Source organism: Eriocheir sinensis, chromosome 7, assembly GCF_024679095.1.
Source record: "Eriocheir sinensis breed Jianghai 21 chromosome 7, ASM2467909v1, whole genome shotgun sequence".
NCBI classification, from domain to species: domain Eukaryota; kingdom Metazoa; phylum Arthropoda; class Malacostraca; order Decapoda; family Varunidae; genus Eriocheir; species Eriocheir sinensis.
In genome coordinates this window covers 15,488,266-15,508,740 of record NC_066515.1, presented here as the reverse complement: position 1 = coordinate 15,508,740, position 20,475 = coordinate 15,488,266, and the positions used below count along the sequence as shown (strand labels likewise).

Below are 20,475 nucleotides of genomic sequence, written 5' to 3'. Positions count from 1 at the left end.
CTAAGCCTAACCCAACGTAGCCTATCTTACTGTTCACCACACAGAGATACGAGGGGTGACTGAAAAGTTGTGAGCCTACCCATGAAGGAGATCGAATAATATTATGGAAACCGGTTGGTATGATTAGCAACTCAATTGAACCTCGCATGACAAATCTAATTGCCTGAACTTCTTTTCTCTTTGATTTACAGACGAGAGAACTGAGGTCGTAATGCTGTGGGGTGATTTTCCTTGATATTGAGGCTGTTTTCCCTTCCTTTCCCACGCTCCCTCCCTCTCGACAACCCTTTCCCTGCCATTCCATTACTCTCCCTTCACTTCCTCTCTTTCCCTTCCCAAAATTTCTCCCCTTCGTTCACCTCCTTTCCCAAAATCTCCCATCTTCCCTTAAGTTCTACAAGCTGAAAACCTCCCTTAACCTAACCCAACGTAGCCTATCTTACTGTTCACCACACAGAGATAGATGTAATGTTATGGGTGATTTTCCTTGATATTGAGGTTGTTTTCCCTTCCTCTCCCACCATCGTTCCCTCTCGACAACCCTTTCCCTGCCATTCCATTATCCCCCTTCACTTCTTCTCTTACCCCTCCCGCAAGCTATCCCCTTCGTTCACCTCCTTTCCCAAAATCACCCATCTTCCCTTAAGTTCTACAAGCTGAAAACCTCCCTTAACCTAACCCAACGTAGCCTATCTTACTGTTCACCACACAGAGATAGATGTCGTAATGATGTGGGGTGATTTTCCTTGATATTTGAGGTTGTTTTCCCTTCCTCTCCCACCATCGTTCCCTCTCGACAACCCTTTCCCTGCCATTCCATTATCCCCCTTCACTTCCCCTCTCTCCCTTCCCATAATTTATCCCCTTCATTCACCTCCTTCCCAAAATCTCCCATCTTCCCTTCCCTTTCCCTTCTTGATATTAAAGGCAATTCTCGTTACACATATAAGGTCATTTGTTCGTCTTCTCGTTCGTTCTTTCTGCTCGTCTAATTGTCTGTCTATCCCTGCCTGTCAGTCTCTTTGTATCGATCTATCCATCTATCTCTCCTCAGTCCATGCGTCTCCCTCTTTCTAACAGTATTTAAGTCTGTGTATCTGCCTTTAAAACATTATTATTATTCATTTATCTATTTACTGACATTACAATTTTTTCAGGCTCTCTCATCGTTCCTCTATACACCTCCATATTAATCTCTCTATCTCCACACATCCCGCTCTCCTGGTCTCCCTCCCTTGTTTGGTAATGTAAATTAATTTGTTCACGATGGACCGGTGATGGCCTGTACTGCCCTGTCGACCCCTCCATCTACGCCCCATTATCTGTACGCTAATAGAGACACACCAAGGGCTGGACAACGCAATACAAAGAGTGCTCTCAACTTGTTCCTCTTATGAAGCAAACGTAAGATACATAAACGAAAATGGTAACTAGATTCACAGGTCCTGATCCTCCCCTCTTGAAAGTGCTAACGGGCCGTATTTGTAGCCGCTTCCTTCTCCTACATTAATCATTTATAAAGGCTAAAAATGAGGTTAAACGCATCCCCATGACTGTTTCTTTACGTTCATGGTGCAGGAGAAGGGTCACACTACCACCAGGGTCATAAAACTACCCCTGGAAATGCCCACAACTCCGACGAAAGCCTTGTTAAATGTGTGTGTCTGGGCGCCGAAATGTTTAAGAATACAATAATTTTTAAGGGCTAAAAAGGAGGCTAAACGCGTCCCCATGAATGCTTCTTTACGTTCATGGCACAGGAGAAGGGTCACACCACCACCAGGACCATACATCTACCCCTGGAAATGCCCTACAACTCCGGAAAGCCTTGTAAAATGTGTGTCTGGGCGCCGAAATGTTTAAGAATACAATAATTTCTAAAGGCTAAAAATGAGGTTAAACGCGTCCCCATGAATGCTCCTTTACGTTCATGGCACAGGAGAAGGGTCACATCACCACCAGGACCACAACTCCGACGAAAGCCTTGTTAAATGTGTGTCTGGGCGCCGAAATGTTTAAGAATACAATAATTTCTAAAGGCTAAAAATGAGGTTGAACGCGTCCCCATGAATGCTTCTTTACGTTCACGGTACAGGAGAAGGATCACATCACCACCAGGACCATACATCTACCCCTGGAAATGGCCACAACTCCGACGAAAGCCTTGTTAAATGTGTGTGTCTGGGCTCCGAAATGTTTAAGAATACAATAATTTCTAAAGGCTAAAAATGAGGTTAAACGCGTCCCCATGAATGCTTCTTTACCTTCATGGCACAGGAGAAGGGTCACACCACCACCAGGACCATAAAACTACCCCTGGAAATGGCCACAACTCAGACGGAAGCCTTGTTAATTAAATGTGTGTGTCTGGGCGCCCAAAGGTCTCTCGAACCGTGTATTACTTTGGCTTCCCCGCTCACCTCCTGCTTAGTGATGTAGATGGGCTTGTTCATGATGAGCCAGGTGGTGGTCTCCCAACATCCGGGGTGCGTGGTGGAGCCGTCGTAGGTCATGTAGTGATGTGTGCTGGGCAGGAGGCCGGCCAGGGACAGGTGACGGATGGGCCAGTTCTGTCCCCTGTACGTCACCTTCCCGAACCCAGAGGAGAGGATGCGTATCTCATCGTTCCCGTTCTCGCCCACCTGTAAGGATCGATGAGGTTAAGACACGTGATGGGAGAATAAGACGAGATACAAAAATGGATACTGAAGGAAAACGAAGACAGTAAGTTTGGAAATAGGAGAAAATATATTAATAATGTTTTGAAAAAGGAAAGAAAAACCTATAAGGATCGATGAGATTAAAACACGTGATGGGAGAATAAAACTAGGTACAAAAATGGATACTGAAGGAAAAAGAAAAGACAGTAAGTTTGGAAATAGGAGAAAATAAATTAATGAGGTTTTGAAAGAGGAAAGAAAAATCTGTAAGGATCGATGAGGTTGAGACACGAGATAAGAAAGTAAGATAAAATACAAAAATAGACAGTTAAGGAAAAGAATGAAAATAAGTTTGGAAATAGGAGAAAATATATTAATAGGGTTTTGAAAGAGGAAAGAAAAATCTGTAAGGATCGATGAGGTTGAGACACGAGATAAAAGAGTAAGACTAAGTGCAAAAATGGATAGTTAAGGAAAAAGAATAAAAAGTAAGTTTGAAATTAAGAGAAAACAAATTAACAGTGTTTTGAAATGAGGAAAGAAAAGTAGGAGAAAAAGATGAAGGAGGAGGAGGGAGAGAATTAAGAAAGAGAAGAGAGGAGAAAAGGAACAGAAGTACAAAAAAAAAGATAGTTATGGAAAAAAAGAAAAAAAAAGTTTGGAAATAAGAGAAAATAAATTAACCGGATTCAGAAACGAGGAAAGAAAATTAGAAGAAAAAGATGAAGGAGGAAGAAGGAGATAACTAAAAAAAAGAGAAGCAAATGAGAGGAGAAGTAAAAAAAAAAGATTAGTTAAAGAAAAAAAGAAAAAAAAGTAAGTTTGGAAATAGGAGGAAATAAATTAATAGGACTCTGCAAGCGGTGAAAGGGGCGGAAACAAAGGTGAGGAGCGAAACTAGAAAGACTGTGGAAAGGAAGAAATACAGGTAGATCGAGATTTAAAATTGAATGGTTACGAGGGCGCCGGAGGAAGGACAAAGGTAAAAGATATAAAAAGAATAGACTTGGTAGAGGAGGGAAAATAAGTGAGGTGAAAGCGAAAGGCGCAAGGAAAAAAAGGAGGGGAAAAAGAGGAAAAAAGTGAGTTGAAAGTTAAAGGAGTAAAGAAAAAACGGAGGGAAAAAAGGAGGGGAAAAAAGAGGAAAAAAGTGAGTTGAAAGTTGAAGGAGTAAGGAAAAAACGGAGGGGAAAAAGGAGGAGAAAAAGAGGAAAGTGAGTTGGAAGTTAAAGGAGTAAGGAAAGAACGAATGGGAAAAAGGAGGAGAAAAAAAAGGAAAAAAGTGAGATGAAAGCTAAAGGAGTAAGGAAAAAACGGAGGGGAAAAAAGGAGGGGAAAAAGAGGAAAAAAGTGAGTTGAAAGCTAAAGGAGTAAGGAAAAAACGGAGGGGAAAAAGGAGGAGAAAAAGAGGAAAAAAGTGAGTTGAAAGTTAAAGGAATAGGAAAAAACGGAGGGGAAAAAGGAGGAGAAAAAGAGGAAAAAAGTGAGTTGAAAGTTAAAGGAGTAAGGAAAAAACGGAGGGGAAAAAAGGAGGGGAAAAAAGAGGAAAAAAGTGAGTTGGAAGTTAAAGGAGTAAGGAAAAAAAAGGAGGAAAAAAAGTGAATTGAAAGTTAAGGGAGTAAGGACAAAAAAAGGAGGAAAAATAAGGAAGGGAAAAAAGGAAGAAAAAAAGCGAGTTGAAAGCTAAAGGGAGAAGGAAAGGGAAAGCTAAAGGGAAAGACAGCTAAAGGGAAAAAGGGAAAAAAGCTAAAGGAAAAAAGGGACAAAGAAAAAAAGGGGAAAAGCTACAGGAAAAAGCTAAAGGAAAAAAAAGCTAAAAGGGAAAAAGTTAAAGGAAAAAAAGGAAAAAGCTAAAGTGGAAAATAGCTAAAAGGGAAAAAGTTAAAGGAAAAAAAGGAAAAAGCTAAAGTGGAAAATAGCTAAAGGGAAAAGCTTAAGGAAAAAAGAAAAAAAGGAAAAAGCTAAAGAGAAAAAAAGTGAGCTAAAGAAAACAAGGAAAAAAAGGGAAAAAGCTAAAGAGAAAAAAGAGAAAAGGAAAAAAAGCTAAAGGGAAAAAAGTTACAGGGAAAAGGGAAAAAATGAAAAAGCTAAGTGAAAAAAGCTAAAAGGGAAGAGGGAAAAAACTAAAGGGAAAAAAGGGGAAAAAGGAAAAAGATAAAGGGAAAAAAGGGAAAAAAGGAAAAAGATAAAGGGAAAAAAGGGAAATAAGGAAAAAGATAAAAGGAAAAAAGGGAAAAAAGGAAAAAAGCTACAGGGAAAAAGGGAAAAAAGGAAAAAGATAAAGGGAAAAAAAGTGGAAAAAGGAAAAAGATAAAGGGAAAAAAGAGGAAAATAGCTAAAGGAAAAAAAGGAAAAAATGGAAAAAGTTAAATGAAAAAGCTAAAGGGAAAAAAGGAAAAGAACTAAAGGTGATAAAAGCTAAACGGAAAAAAAGGAAAAAGGGAAAAAGTTAAAGGGAAAAAAGGAAAAAGGGAAAAAGCTAAAGAAAAATAAGGAAAAAGGGAAAAAGCTAAAGGAAAAAAAGGAAAAAGGGAAAAAGCTAAAGGGAAAAAAAGGAAAAAGGGAAAAAGCTAAAGGAAAAAAGGAAAAAGGGAAAAAGCTAAAGGGAAAAAAGGAAAAAGGGAAAAAGCTAAAGGGAAAAAAGGAAAAAGGGAAAAAGCTAAAGGGAAAAAAGGAAAAAGGGAAAAAGCTAAAGGGCAAATAAAGGAAAAAGGGAAAAAGCTAACGGGTTAACACCTAAAGAAAAAAAAGGAAAAAAAAGGAAAAATAGGAAAAAAATGGAAAAAAAACTAAAGGATAAAAAGCTAAAGGGAAAAAAAGCGAGTTGAAAGCTAAAGTTAAAGGAAAAGCGAAAGGGAAAAGAAGGGGAAAAAAGTGAGGTGAAAGCTGAGGGAACAAGGACAAAAAAAAAAGTCAGTGGAGAGGAAGGAAAAAAGTTTAACGAAAAAAAATAAGATAGACACAGAAAGATTTGAGAAAGGAGGAAACACGCGCAGATCTAAAGTGTAAGATGAAAGGAAAGTGAGAGAATGAAAGAGGAAGAAGCAAGTTTGGAAGGATTTGAGAGAAGAAGAAGAGGAAGAAGAAGGAGAAAGAAAGACTGAAGTAAAGGTAAGAGGAGGAAATACTTGAGAGAAAAGGAAATAGGAGTTGAAGTGGAAGGGAGACTGAGAAAAGAAAAACAAGGTGGATAAAATAGAAGGAAAATAAGTTACGTGTATATTTAAAAAGCTGTTGAAGGGATTGGGAAAAAGAGGAACTGTAAAATAAGTGATGTTAAAGGGAGATGGAAAAAAATAATAATAAGGTTTTGAAAGATGAAAGAGAAGAAGAAGAAAAGAAGAAGAAAAACATGATGAACAAAAAAAAAAAAAGAGAGGTACGAGTATATTTAGAAGGCTGTTGAAGTGATTGAAAAAAAAAGAGGAACTGTAAACTAAATAATGTAAAAGGGAGATGTAAAAAAAATTAATAGGGTTTTGAAAGAGGAAAGAAAAGTAGAAAAAAACAAGATGAACAAAAAAAAAAGAAAAAAAAAAAGAGAGGTACATGTATAATTAGAAGGCTGTTGAAGAGATTGGAAAAAAAAGGAACCTGTAAAATAGATGATGTAAAAGGGAGATGGAAAAAATAGGTTTGAAAATAAGAGAAAATATATCAACAGGGTTTTGAAAGAGGAAAGAAAAGTAGAACAGAATGAAGAAGAAAGGAGAAAATTAAGAAAGAGAAGAAGAGGAAAACAAAGACTGCAGAAAGAGAAAAGAAGTAAGTTTAAAAATAGGAGAAAATGAATTAATAGGGTTTTGAAAGAGGAAAGAAAAGTAGAACAGAAATTAAGAAAGAGAAGAAGAGGAAAACAAAGACTGAAATACGAAAAAAAAGATAGTTAAAGAGAGAAAGAGAAAAAAAGTAAGTTTGAAAATAAAAGAAAATAAATTAATTGGGTTTTGAAAGAGGAAACAAGAGTAGATGAAAAGAATGAAGGAGGAGGAAGGAAAAAATGAAGAAGCAGAAGAGAGAGGAGAAGAGGGAAATTAAGACTGAGGTACAAAAAAAAAGATAGATAAGGAAAATAAGAGAAAATAGGTTAATAGGGTTTTGAAAGAGGAAACAAAAGTAGATGAAGAGAATGAAGGAGGAGGCAGGAGAAAATTAAGAAAGAGAAGAGAAAGAAGAAAAACAAAATTAAGACTGAGATACACAAAAATGGTTGAGGAAAAAGAAAAAAAAGTCTGGAAATACGAGAAAATAGGTTAATAGGGTTTTGAAAAAGGAAACAAAAGTAGATGAAAAGAATGAAGGAGGAGGGAAATAAATAAAGAAACAGAAGAGAGAGAAGAGGAAAATTAAGACATGGATAAATAAGAGAAAATAGGTTAATAGTGTTTTGAAAGAGGAAACAAAAGTAGAAGAAAAGAATGAAGGAGGAGGAACAGGAGAAACTTAATAAACAGAAGAGAAAGGAGAAAAAGGAAACTAAGAGTGAGCTACAAAAAAAATAGACAGAAAAAGAAAACAAAACAAAAGTAGAATAGAAAATAATAGAAATGGAAAATGAAGAAAGAAGGGAATGATAGAGTAAGGGAGAAGAGGAAAAGAGAAAAAATAAAACTGAAGTACAAAAAAAAGATAGATAAAGAAAGAAAAAAAAGTCAGATAAAAGAATTCCATAGGGGAAAAAATATAAATGAAAGAAATGGAAATACGAGAGAGAGAGAGAGAGAGAGAGAGAGAGAGAGAGAGAGAGAGAGAGAGAGAGAGAGAGAGAGAGAGAGAGAGAGAGAGAGAGAGAGAGAGAGAGAGAGAGAGAGAGAGAGAGATATGAAGGAAGATTTGACGAAAGAAAACAAGAAAGAAATCGAGAAAGAAAAATAGAAAAAAAGAAGAAAATGAAAGAAAAAAGAAAAGAAAGATAAAAAAACGTAAGAAAGAAAAAAAATAATCAAAGAAAAAGCAAAAAAATACAAAGCGAATGAGAAAAATGAATGAGAGAGAGAGAGAGAGAGAGAGAGAGAGAGAGAGAGAGAGAGAGAGAGAGAGAGAGAGAGAGAGAGAGAGAGAGAGAGAGAGAGAGAGAGGAAACAACACTGAAGGAAGAAGGAAAACGAAGGACAGGAAGGGGAGGAGAGGAAGACAGAGTGTTGGAGAGGAGGAAACAAGAAAGGAGGAGGAGGAGGAGGAGGAGGAGGAGGAGGAGGAGGAGATGATATGTGAGGGAGAGGGAGAATGTGGGAGAGAAAATGTGAGATGAATGATGTGAGACTGAGGTAAGGGATGCTGTGTTTATCCGCCTGTCTGTCACACACACACACACACACACACACACACACACACACACACACACACACACACACTCAATCTTATCCTGAACTCCTCAAGGCTATAAAGAGGCTTGAAGGGGTGAATGAAAGGGACGAGGAGGAGGAGGAGGAGGAGGAGGAGGAGGAATGAAAGAGGAGGAAGAGAGGGAGACTAGAAAGGAAGGGGGAGAAAATTAAGGAGGAGGAGGAGGAAAAAGGGAGAAGGAAGAGGAGGAGGAGGAAGAGGAGAAAGAGAAGGAAGGTTAGAAGACGAGGAGAAGAAGAAGAAGAAGAAGACAAAGAAAAAGAAGTAAAAAGGAGAGAAAGGAGGAGGAGGAAGAAGAGAAAGAAAGGAACAAAGTAAAAAGAAGGAAGGCGGGGAGAGGAAGACAAAGGAGGAAGGTAAGAAGGGAGGAAGAGGAAGAAAGAGGAAGAAAATGAAAACAAAGAAAGAAGTAAAGGAAGATATGAAAAGAAAGAGGAAGAGAAGAAAGGAGGAGGAGGAAGAGAAGGAAGGTAGGAAGGGAGGAAGATCAGAAAGAGGAAGAAAAAGGAAGAAGAAGGGAAGAGGAAGAGAAGAAAAAAAAGAGGAGTAGGAAAGGAAGGAAGGAAAAAAATGAAGAAGGGAAGAGGAAGAGAAGAAGAAAGGAGTAGAAGGAAAGGAAGGAAGGAAATGAAGAAGGGAAGAGAAAGAGAAGAAAAAAAAGAGGAGTAGAAAAGGAAGGAAGGAAGGAAGGAAGGAAATGAAAAAGGAAAGAAGGAGAGAAGAAAAAAGGAGAAGAAAGGATTAAGGAGGAAAATAAAGAAGGGAAGAAGGAGAGAAGACAAAAAAGAGGAGTAGGGAAGGAAGAAAGGAAGGAAGGAAGGAAGGTAGGAGGGAAATGAGGGAGGCAGCCAGGAAGGGAGGCGAAGGAGAAGGAAACTGTTCTACCTCGTTTGAAAAAATCTCCATAAAAAAGCGCGATTCTGCTCCGAGTGTCCCATGCCATCAGTACAAAACTCTCTCTCTCTCTCTCTCTCTTATTCACAGCACGAAGGAGGGAGGAAGGATGAAAAGGAGAAAAGATCCAGTTCCCAATTCAGGGCAAAGACCGCTGGGAACTTGGTTGAGAGAGAGAGCGAGCGAGCGAGAGAGAGAGGGAGAGAGAGAGAGAGCGAGAAGGGGGTAGAAGAAAAGAGAGAGAGAGGGATGGAGCGGGAGAGAGCAAGGGGGGTAGAGAAAGAGAAGGAGAGAGAGAGAGAGGGAGAGAGAGAGAGAGCGAGAAGGGGGTAGAAAAAAAGAGAGAGAGAGAGGGATGGAGCGGGAGAGAGCAAGGGGGGTAGAGAAAGAGAGGGAGAGAGAGAGAGAGGGAGAGAGAGAGCGAGAAGGGGGTAGAAAAAAAGAGAGAGAGGGAGAGAGAGAGAGAGACCATACTATCTTTGTCAACTGTTTCCCGTCTCTGTTTTGGTTTGTGACAAAGTGCAAATTCCAACCATTTCCTTGGCACGTCCTTGCGACTTCGTTATCTTGAATGAGGGAGGGAGGGAGGGAGGAGAGGAGGGAGGGAAAAGGGGGTCAGGAAAGAGAAATGAGTGTTAGGAGTTATTAGAAGAGGTTGAGGGAAGAGAAGGATTGTGAGATGAGGAGGAGATTTAGAAGGATTGAGAGAGAGAGAGAGAGAGAGAGAGAGAGAGAGAGAGAGAGAGAGAGAGAGAGAGAGAGAGAGAGAGAGAGAGAGAGAGAGAGAGAGAGAGAGAGAGAGAGAGAGAGAGAGAGAGAGAGAGAGAGAGAGAGAGAGAGAGAGAGAGAGAGAGAGAGAGAGAGAGAGAGAGAGAGAGGAGAAGAGGAAACGGAAGAGGAGGAGAAAGAAGAGAAGGAAGCAAGGAAGGAAAACGAGGAGAAGAAGAAGAAGAGGAAAAGAAAAAGAAGTAAAAAATGCGGAAATGATAGGAGAAGAAGGAGGAAGAAGAGGAAGAGAAAGAAGGCAGAAAGGAAAAAGAAAAGGAAGACGGGGAGAAGGGATTAAACACAAGTATAGTTTGACGACCAGAATGAAACAAGTACTCCCCTTTCCCTCTATCCCTCACTGTCATTAAGCTTTGGCCTCCTCATCATGAATTGCGTAAAGCCATGTTAGAATATGTGCAAAAGAGAATAACTAAAGGAATTCATGGGTAGAGAAACTTGAAAGGAAAGGGAAGAAAAAGAGGAGAAAGATATAGGCTTAATAAGAAATCATGGGTAGGAAAACTTGAAAGGAAGAGAGAGAGAGAGAGAGAGAGAGAGAGAGAGAGAGAGAGAGAGAGAGAGAGAGAGAGAGAGAGAGAGAGAGAGAGAGAGAGAGAGAGAGAGAGAGAGAGAGAGAGAGAGAGAGAGAGAGAGAGAGAGAGAGATTTAGGAGGGCTAGGAGATCAGTGGTGGGAAAACGGTGAGAGGAAAAGAGAGAGAGAGAGAGAGAGAGAAAAAAAGGAGGAGGATTTAGGCTTCATAGGAAATCATGGGTAGGAAAACTTGAAAGGAAAAGGGAGAGAGAGAAAAAAAGGAGGAGGATTTAGGCTTCATGGGAGATCATGGGTGGGAAAACTTGAAAGGAAAAGGGAGAGAGAGAAAAAAAGGAGGAGGATTTAGGCTTCATAGGAAATCATGGGTAGGAAAACTTGAAAGGAAAAGGGGAGAGAGAAATGGAGAGGACATAAGCTTCATAGGATATCATGGGTAGGAAAACTTAAAAGGAAAGGGGAGAATAAGATGGGGAAAATACGGGCTTCATAGGATATCATGGGTGGTAAAACTTGAATAAAAAGGAGAGAAGGAAGAGGAGGAGAAAGAGGAGAAAGAGAAGTAAGTAAGAAAGGAAGACGGGGAGAGGAAAAAAGAGGAAAAGAAAAAGAAGTAAGAAATAGGAAAATGGAAATAGGGGGAATTCTATAGCAAAGCAAGGCGTGAGTTGAGATTGAAGCTTATAAATAGATGAAGGGCTTTGCTTGAATAAGGGGGATGTTAGTCAATTTCAGGAGGACTCGTATCGATGGGTTTTAGCTCCATATACTCAAATTAAAAGAAAATACACGTAGGCACAGTTTAGGCTTTTAATTGAATGGCGGGTACATGAAACAGGCTAAGCAGTCATGTGGTGAGGGTCAGTCTGATGCTTCTAGGAAAGGTGAGATATTTATAGAAAGGGAGAGCAGGTGATGTCTGATGAACAGGAATGACCGTGCGGACCAACCAGCCTCTTGTATAACCATCTCTCTCTCTCTCTCTCACACACACACATACCTACACATACACACACACTCTCTCTCTCTCAGGTAACCTCAATTGCACACCTTGGCGGATTTCAGGTGAGGGGGCCACGTCGGATAATTAAGTTAAGGTGAGCCAAACACACACACACACACATACACACACACACACACACACACACACACACACACACACACACACACACACACACACACACACACACACACTACTATTATAATTTCTAATCCCGAGTTTTCCCTTCCCTTTTATCACTTACTTCCTCCGCCAGTGATCGCCTCGCTCCCCCAAGTTAATATTCACTTCTTCATTCTAATTTCGTCTTATATTCGTACTCTCTCTTCTCGGCTCCATGATTTCCATATCAAATAATCTCCCTCCGCTTTCTCTCTCTCCCTCTGTGCCTCTCTCCTTCTCTCTCACTCCTAACCTTATTTCCTCTCCCTCTCCTCTCCCCCCCACCTCCTCCAGTACCACCACCACCCCCCTCCCCCCTCACTACTCATATGCCGGAATGGAGAAAGAAAAAGCAAGAAAAGGCATTAAAACTCCAAACTCACAATGCGGACGTTCCCTCATTTCCTGCCTCCACCTCCTCTTCCTCCTCGCCGCGCCCCGTGACAGACTCATAATCTCCAGTTAAATATCCCGCACTCGTGTCTTTATGAGGCGACTTTCGCACGACGACTGTGAGTTTTAATGCCGTTTTTTCTCTCTCCAGTTGTTGGGAGGAGGAAGTTTTGCCCTTAAGGAGGAGGAGGAGGAGGAGGAGGAGGAGGAGGAGGAGGTAGTTTTGCCCTTAAGACCCTCCTTTCTCCCGAGGCAGTTTGCAGAGGAGGAGGAGGAGGAAGAGGCTGAAGCTAAGGATGGAGGAGGAGGAGGAGGAGGAGGAGGAGGAGAAGGAGGAGGAGGTCACAGGAGGCGAAGGTAGAGAAGGAGAAATGGAGGAAGAGGAGGAGGGTAGAGGGGTGAAGGTAGGAAGGGAGGGAAGGAGGAATGGAGGAAGAGGAGGAGGGTAGAAGGGGTGAAGGAAGGAAGGGAGGGAAGGAGGAATGGAGGAAGAGGAGGAGGGTGGAGGGGGTGAAGGAAGGGAGGGATGGGGGAATGGAGGAAGAGGAGGAGGTCACAGGAGGCGAAGGTAGAGAAGGAGGAATGGAGGAAGAGGAGGAGGGAAGAGGGGTTTGAAGGTAGGAAGGGAGGGAAGGAGGAATGGAGGAAGGGGAGGGTACAGAGGGTGAAGATTGCAAGGAGGGAAGGAGGGATGAAGGAGGAGGGTGCAGGAGGTTGGGAGTCAGGAGGGGAGTGGCAGGGCGCAGAGGGCAAGCGGAGAGCCAGGAAAGGAGGAGCGGGGAGGAAGGTGAGTAGGAAAGAGTATATATACACAGCTTCCTTCCGCTGCAGACGGTTTCCAAGCAGCTCTTGTATTAAATAAGGCGATGCTGTTCCCTGCCTTCACCCGAACACTAGCGGCGGCAGTAATAATGACGGAAGGATTAATGGCGATAGTACTGATATTAATACGAAAAATATGGATAAGATTGATAGTTGTATTGGTATTATTACTATTATTGTTATATGTTATTATTACCATTTGTTATCATTATTATTGTTATTATTATCTTTATTATTAGTTGTAACAAATATATACTAATAAGAATAACGTTACCACTACTACTACTACTACTACTACTACTACTACTACTACTACTACTACCACTACTACTACTACTACTACTACTACGGCTCCTGCTACTATTGCTACTACTTGTTATTATTATTATTATTATTATTATTATTATTATTATTATTATTATTATTATTATTATTATTATTATTATTATCATCATATCATATTAATGGTGAATCTGCACCTGTCACCTAACACACACACACACACACACACACCTCAAATACCTTAATTAACAACTCTCATACACCGTGTTATTTACGAAGTCATTTCCGTATTGAACCAAGTTTGAAAGGAAGGAGAAAAACAATAAAGAGAATAAACAAAGTTGCATGACTCGGCGTTCAGGAAAGACTTAAGGAAAATGCAGCGAAACACTTTAAACTTATACCGCCGTGTGTGTGTGTGTGTGTGTGTGTGTGTGTGTCATTACTGCTTCCTGTTTTCATGCTTTTTATATTCAAGCGTTTGTTATTCCGCTCACTAAATCAAAAATACGTCCCTTGCTGAATAATAATTTGCGCTAGTGTGATGGAGTGCCGTGTGTGTGTGTGTGTGTGTGTGAATAGAACAAAAAAAGACTCGATGTAGACACATTAGCTCAGCGGCGATAACCGATCAACGTAAATAAAAGAATAAATGAATAATCGATACTTAACACACACACACACACACACACACACACACGAATCATCATACCGTCGAGGCAAAAATAGTAAAAAAAGGTAAAATGCTAAGTCGAAATATCAAACGAGCGGAGAGATTAGGCGGCGAGTCGTATGTCTCCGGGAATATATATTTTTATTTTTTTCCGTTGGTTTAATGATTCGCGATAATAAGATGTCGCCTTAATTTTCAGACGCCAAATTGCGCGTTTAGGATAATTTTCACGAGAGAGGATTTTAAGGCGGAGGAGGCGAGCTGAAAAATAATAAGAGGAAAAGGAGAAGAAAAAGGAATCCTGAAAAGGAGAAAAAAAAATTACACACGGGGAAAAAGGATATTGAGGATGATTTTCAGGAGAGAGGATTTTAAGGCGGAGGCAGCGAGGGGAAAAGTAAGAAGAGGAAAAGGAGAAGAAAAAAGGAATGCTGAAAAGGAGGAAAAAAACACAATTGAACACGGGGAGGAAGGATATTGAGGATGATTTTCACTAGAAGATTTTAAAGCGGAGGAGGCGGGCAGAAAAGTTATAAGAGGAAAAGGAGAAGAAAAAAGGAATGCTGAAAAGGAGGAAAAAAAAAACAATTGAACACGGGGAGGAAGGATATTGAGGATGATTTTCACGAGAGAGGATGTTAAGGCGGAGGCGGCGAGGGGAAAAGTAAGAAGAGGAAAAGGAGAAGAAAAAAGGAATGCTGAAAAGGAGGAAAAAAAAACACAATTGAACACGGGGAAAAAGGATATTGAGGATGATTTTCACGAGAGAGGATTTTAAGGCGGAGGCGGCGAGGGGAAAAATAATAAGAGGAAAAGGAGAAGAAAAAAGGAATGCTGAAAAGGAGGAAAAAAACACACAATTGAACACGGGGAAAAAGGATATTGAGGATGATTTTCACGAGAAGATTTTAAGGCGGAGGAGGCGGGCAGAAAAGTTATAAGCGGAAAAGGAGAAGAAAAAGGAATGTTGAAAAAGTGGGAACACCAAAAGACCACGGGGAAGAAGGATGTTATGCAAGGTTGCCAGATTGTCGTACTCTGCCTCTTATGTTTGCCGATTTCAGACCCAAAAAACTGCTTTCATCACCTAAATAACTGCCTTCATATATGGTTATCGTTTAAATGGTTAATTATTGGTGCTTCTTGGCAACAGTAGTGGGCCAGAAACCGGTAAATACGAGGTTCTGAGTACGATAATCTTGCAACGGTGATGCTATGGATAATTTTCATGAGAGAGGATGTTAAGACGAAGGAGGCGAGGAGGAAAGTAATGAAAGAAAGAGGAAAAATGAAGGCATTGCTAAAAAGGAGGAGAAAACAACAGGACACGGGAAGATGGATATTAAATACAGTATAACATGATAATGAGGAATCTGTTGAAAAAAATAGTGAAAGGGAAGAATATTGGGTCGCGGATGGAAAAAAAATACTGATAAACCCAAGTAAGCAAAACAAGATGGAAGGAAGTAGAAACGAATTGAAATATGTGAAGGAAATAGAAAATAATGCATAAAAGAGAAAGGGAAGGAAGGGTTAAGGAAATGAAAATGAAAGGAAAAATAAAGAAACAAAGGCAAAACAATGAATGTGACTTAATGATAAACTGTTACGAAGGAAACTGAAAATGAGAAGAAACGACAATGAAAACGGATGGAAGAAACGATGAAAGAAAGGAAGCTGAAGAGAAAGAAGAGGAAACAAAATAGAAATTATAAAGTATGATGAACATTATATTACGCACATTACGAACAACTAATGAAATGAAACTGAAGGAAATGTAAAAAAAGATATGTATGAAACAACTAACTAATGAGGAGCATACGCCCGGGGTCGCGTCGCTTCACTCACTCGTCGCCCATACTCCCGGCGGTCCTCCCGAGCAAGCTCCCACGCAGCTGCCCTATCCATCCCAAGTCCTTCCCGGCAAGATCGGCTGACTTGCCCCAGCCACGAGTTACGTGGGCGTCTCCTTGGTCTCCTCCACTCAGGGTTGTCTCGTCCAGAAACAATCCTGTGGGTAGGATCGACGTTCAGGAGGCGCGCCACATGCCCGTATAGCTGGAGTTGGCATTCACGGACTAAGATGGTAACAGGCCTCGATTCAGTTTCACGGAGTAGTCGCTGGTTCGACACGAAGTCATTCCAGCGATACCCCTTGATCCTGCGAAGGCACTTGGTACCAAAGGCAGCGACACGCCTCTCCAAGTCACTATTCATGTCCATATCTCACATACAGTAAGACAGGGAGCACTAGCGACTCGAATCTTTGTCCGCCTGCATAAATATCGACAACACCATATACTCGTACTGAGCGAGTCCATAACACCGTGGGCCAGGCCAGTCCGTCGAGTGACTTCCTGGTAAGACCCACCATTGTTATGCACTACGCTACCAAGGTATGTGAAGCTTTTGGTGACCTCGACGTCCTCACCACATGCATGGACACACTTAATTGTGTCATCCAGCAAGCCTCCAAACGACTGGCCCAGGAGACCTTCAGTCCCAGAGGCTTCGCCTCCTCATGCAGCACTTCGAGAGCCATCACCAGGACCTCGAGTGATTCCGCGAGTACAGCATCGTCAGCAAAAACAAGATTAATGACTTTGATGTCGTCAACAGATGCTCCGCAACGACTTTGATCAACAACTTTGCCTAATACCCAGTTCATGAAAGTGTTGAAAAGTGATGGAGCAAGGACGCACCACTGCCTCACTCCTGAATTAACAGGGAAGAAGCCGGAAACGCCTCGTCCACACTTCACAACACTCTAAGTCCCAGAGTAAAGGCCAGGTCCTCGAGTCCACGCATCTCGGTAGGGGCGTACACTGCAGGAGGAGATATGAAACCCAGGGTGTGTTTCAACCGCACCAGCATCAGACGCTCATCAACAGGAGTAACCCCAACGACAGAGGAATGCAGTCGGCTAGAAATGGCTATAGCTACTCCCTTGCAACGAGCACCATCGCTCTGGCCGGACCATTAGTAGGTATAACCTCCACTACTGATCTCTCCATTGCCAGATCTCTTCATCTCTGAGAGTCCCACTATGTCCACTTTTAGCCTACTGACCTCAGCTGACAGACAGAGCAGTCGCTCATCATCCGAGAGGCTCAAGACGCTTCAGGCACCCACACGGAGAGCCCGCCGGAGATTAACCCCGGGCCAAGCTCGACGAGCTCGTGTCTCACCTGCACCACACCACCCTGGCGGTCCCCAGGAGAAGGGGGTGGGTGTGCTCGGGGCAGGGGAGCTGTCCTCCCCCGACCAGACCTGTCAGAAGTACATGTTGTGGAGTTCGCTCTTCTATTCGCCCCCCCCCCCCACCCACCACGGAGCCCTGCAAGGGGAGGCTGACCGTTGGGCCTATAAGCCTCGGAGTCCCCGCCTGGGAAGGGGACCATAAATTCCCCCAGGGAGGACTCCCCTTCTGGCTGCCGACTTGAGAGGTGTCCTGATAATTCCTCGAACCTTCTCCTTATCACTTTCTGCAACATTCGCGGTCTTCGTTCTAATTTTCATTCTGTGGAACACCATCTCTCCTCCTCTAAACCTCACCTTCTCTTCCTCACCGAAACACAGGTTTCTGAGGCTACTGAAAGCAACCTCTACTCTGTTCCCTCCTACTATCTCTATCCTAAATTTCAATCCAAAGCTGGATGTTGCGCCTACGTGCGCAACGACATCACTTGCTCTCATGCCCACGACCTTGACTCTTCTGAATTTTCCACCATCTCGCTGAGACTTCATTGTCATTCTAATACTAAATACATCTGTGCCGTTTATCTCTCACCTAACTCTACTAACTATGTAAAGTTCTTTGACTATTTGAACTCTAAAGTGGAGCACATCTTGACTCACTCTCCCTTCGCTGTAATCTCCATCTTGGGAGATTTCAATGTTCACCACCAGCTTTGGCTTTCATCCTCTTTCACTGACCAGCCGGGTGAACAAGCCTACAACTATGCTCTCCTCAACGACCTAGAGCATTTGGTCCAGCACCCTACACGTATTCCCGACCGTCTTGGGACCGGCCCAACATTCTAGACCTCTTCCTTACCTCTAATCCTTCTGCTTACTCTGTCAAACTGTTCTCTCCGGTGGGCTCCTCCGATCATAACCTTATTTCTGTACCCTGTCCTATCGCTCCTGTTCATCTTCTGGATCCACCGAAGAAGCGATGATTCTGGCATTTTGCTTCAGCTCGGTGGGACGACCTGAGGATGTACTTTTCCGATTTCCCGTGGAATGATTACTGCTTCCAGGCGAGAGACCCCTCTGTGTGTACCCAGCTGGAATGGAGGCATACATTTCACGTTCTTTATCTACTCCTCATGCTAAAAAGCCTTGGTTTAATCATGCTTGTTCTCGTGCTATTAAAGATAGAGAGGCAGCTCACAAAAGGTTCCAGAGCCTTCGAACTCCCACTAACTTTGATCTTTACATTTCAGCCCGGAATCGTGCCAAGTCTATTCTCCGACTTACCAAAACCTCTTTCATCAATAGAAAATGTCAACACTTTGCTTTTTCTAATTCTTCCCGTGACTTCTGGCATCTAGCCAAAAATATCTCCTCCAATTTCACTTCTTCCTCTTTTCCTCCTCTCCTTAACCCTGACGGCAGCACTGCCGTCTCATCTGTCTCTAAGGCTGAACTCTTCGCTCAAACTTTCTGTAAGAACTCCACCCTGGACGATTCTGGGTATATTCCTCCTACTCATCCCCCCTCTGACTCCTTTATGCCTGTTATTAAGATTCTTCCAAATGATGTTTTCTATGCCCTCTCTAGCCTCAACTCTCAGAAGGCTTATGGACGTGATGGAGTGCCTCCTATTGTCCTTAAAAACTATGCTTCCTTGCTGACACCCTGCCTGGCCAAACTCTTTCGTCTCTGTCTATCAACATCTACCTTTCCTTCCTGCTGGAAGTATGGCTTTGTACAGCCTGTGCCTAAGAAGGGTGACTGTTCAAATCCCTTAAACTACCGCCCTATAGCTTTACTTTCCTGTCTATCTAAAGCTTTTGAATCAATCCTTAACCGGAAGATTCAAAAGCACCTTTCCACTTATAACCTTCTATCTGATCGCCAGTATGGGTTCCGCAAGGGGCGTTCTACTGGGGATCTTCTTGCTCTCTTAACTGACTCTTGGTCATCCTCTCTTAGCCGTTTCGGTGAAACTTTCTCTGTTGCGCTAGACATATCGAAAGCCTTTGATAGAGTCTGGAACAAGTCTTTGCTTTCTAAACTGCCCTCTTTCGGATTCTATCCCTCTCTCTGTTCCTTTATCTCCAGTTTCCTTTCCGGCCGTTCTATCTCTAAGGTGGCAGACGGTCACTGTTCTTCCCCTAAACCTATCAACAGTGGCGTTCCACAGGGCTCTGTCCTATCACCCATTCTCTTCCTGTTATTCATCAATGATCTTCTTTCCATAACAAACTGTCCTGTCCACTCGTACGCCGACTCCACTCTGCATTATTCAACTTCTTTCAATAGAAGGCCATCCCAACAGGAAGTACACGACTCCAGACTGGAGGCTGCAGAACGCTTAACCTCAGACCTTGCTATCATTTCCGATTGGGGCAGAAGGAACCTTGTGTCCTTCAATGCCTCAAAAACTCAATTTCTCCACCTATCAACTCGACACAATCTTCCAAACACCTATCCCCTATTCTTCGACAACACTCAGCTGTCACCATCTTCAACACTAAACATCCTCGGTCTATCCTTAACTCAAAATCTCAATTGGAAACATCACATCTTCTCTATCGCTAAATCAGGTTCCTCGAGGTTGGGCGTTCTGTATCGTCTCCGCCAGTTCTCCCCCGCGCAGTTGCTATCCATATACAGGGGCCTTGTCCGCCCTCATATGGAATATGCATCTCACGTGTGCGAGGGCTCCACTCACACAGCTCTTCTGGACAGAGTGGAGTCTAAGGCTTTTCGTCTCATCAGCTCTCCTCCTCCTACTGATAGTTTTCTACCTCTTAAATTCCGTCGCGATGTTGCCTCTTTTTCTATTTTCTATCGCTATTTTCATGCTGGCTGCTCGTCTGAACTTGCTAACTGCATGCCTCCCCCCCTCCCACGGCCCCGCTGCACACGACTTTCTACTCATGCTCATCCCTATACTGTCCAAACCCCTTATGCAAGAGTTAACCAGCATCTTCACTCTTTCATCCCTCACGCTGGTAAACTCTGGAACAATCTTCCTTCATCTGTATTTCCTCCTGCCTACGAATTGAACTCTTTCAAGAGAAGGGTATCAGGACACCTCTCCTCCCGAAATTGACCTATCTTTCGGCCACCTCTTTTGATTTTTTTTTTGTAGGAGCAGCGAGTAGCGGGATTTTTTTTTATTATTGTTTCCTTTTTTTGTGCCCTTGAGCTGTCCCCTTTGTTGTAAAAAAAAAAGAAAAAAAAAAGAAAAAAAAAAAAAAAAACGCGGCCACCTGCTGACACAGTGATGGGCGCTTGGCTCATGGCCACGTAGACTAGCCGACGGACCTTTCCCAGCAAGGAGAGGCCTCCCGCCCTGGTTTCAATAAGGGACCAAAGAGGTGTGTTGCTAGCCGCAGCACACGACTACGGCATCGATCAACCTACAGTACTCGTGTGTCTCCCAGCCTTACAGGGACGCCACACACGGCAAAAATGTGGGAGGACGGGTTAAGAGCGCACCAACCCGTCCTCAGGGTTTGGCACGTCCAATGGACAGAGGGATTAATCAAACAGAGGGAAAGACTGACACAGCTCGGGGTGTTGAGCGCCGCGTTACACATCCAGACAGGCCTGCCCCCGCCCTACTAGACACTATGAAATGAAGAAGGAAAACTATGAAGTAAGAAAACAATAATATTAATAGAATGAAAACATATTAACATAATGGGAAAAATAAGATTAATGAACAAACAATTAAGAGAAAATAAT

The 20,475-nt window shown here is 42.4% G+C and overlaps 1 protein-coding gene across 1 annotated transcript in view; it reads right to left on the bottom strand.

Moving 5' to 3' along the window:
• LOC126992830 (carbonic anhydrase-related protein 10-like) overlaps window positions 1-20,475 on the bottom strand; it is a 180,298-nt gene that overhangs the window by 23,373 nt on the left and 136,450 nt on the right. Inside the window, exon 5 of the mRNA XM_050851662.1 lies at window positions 2,421-2,642. Within this exon, the coding sequence (XP_050707619.1) occupies window positions 2,421-2,642 (222 nt within the window). The remainder of the gene's footprint in view (window positions 1-2,420; window positions 2,643-20,475) is intronic.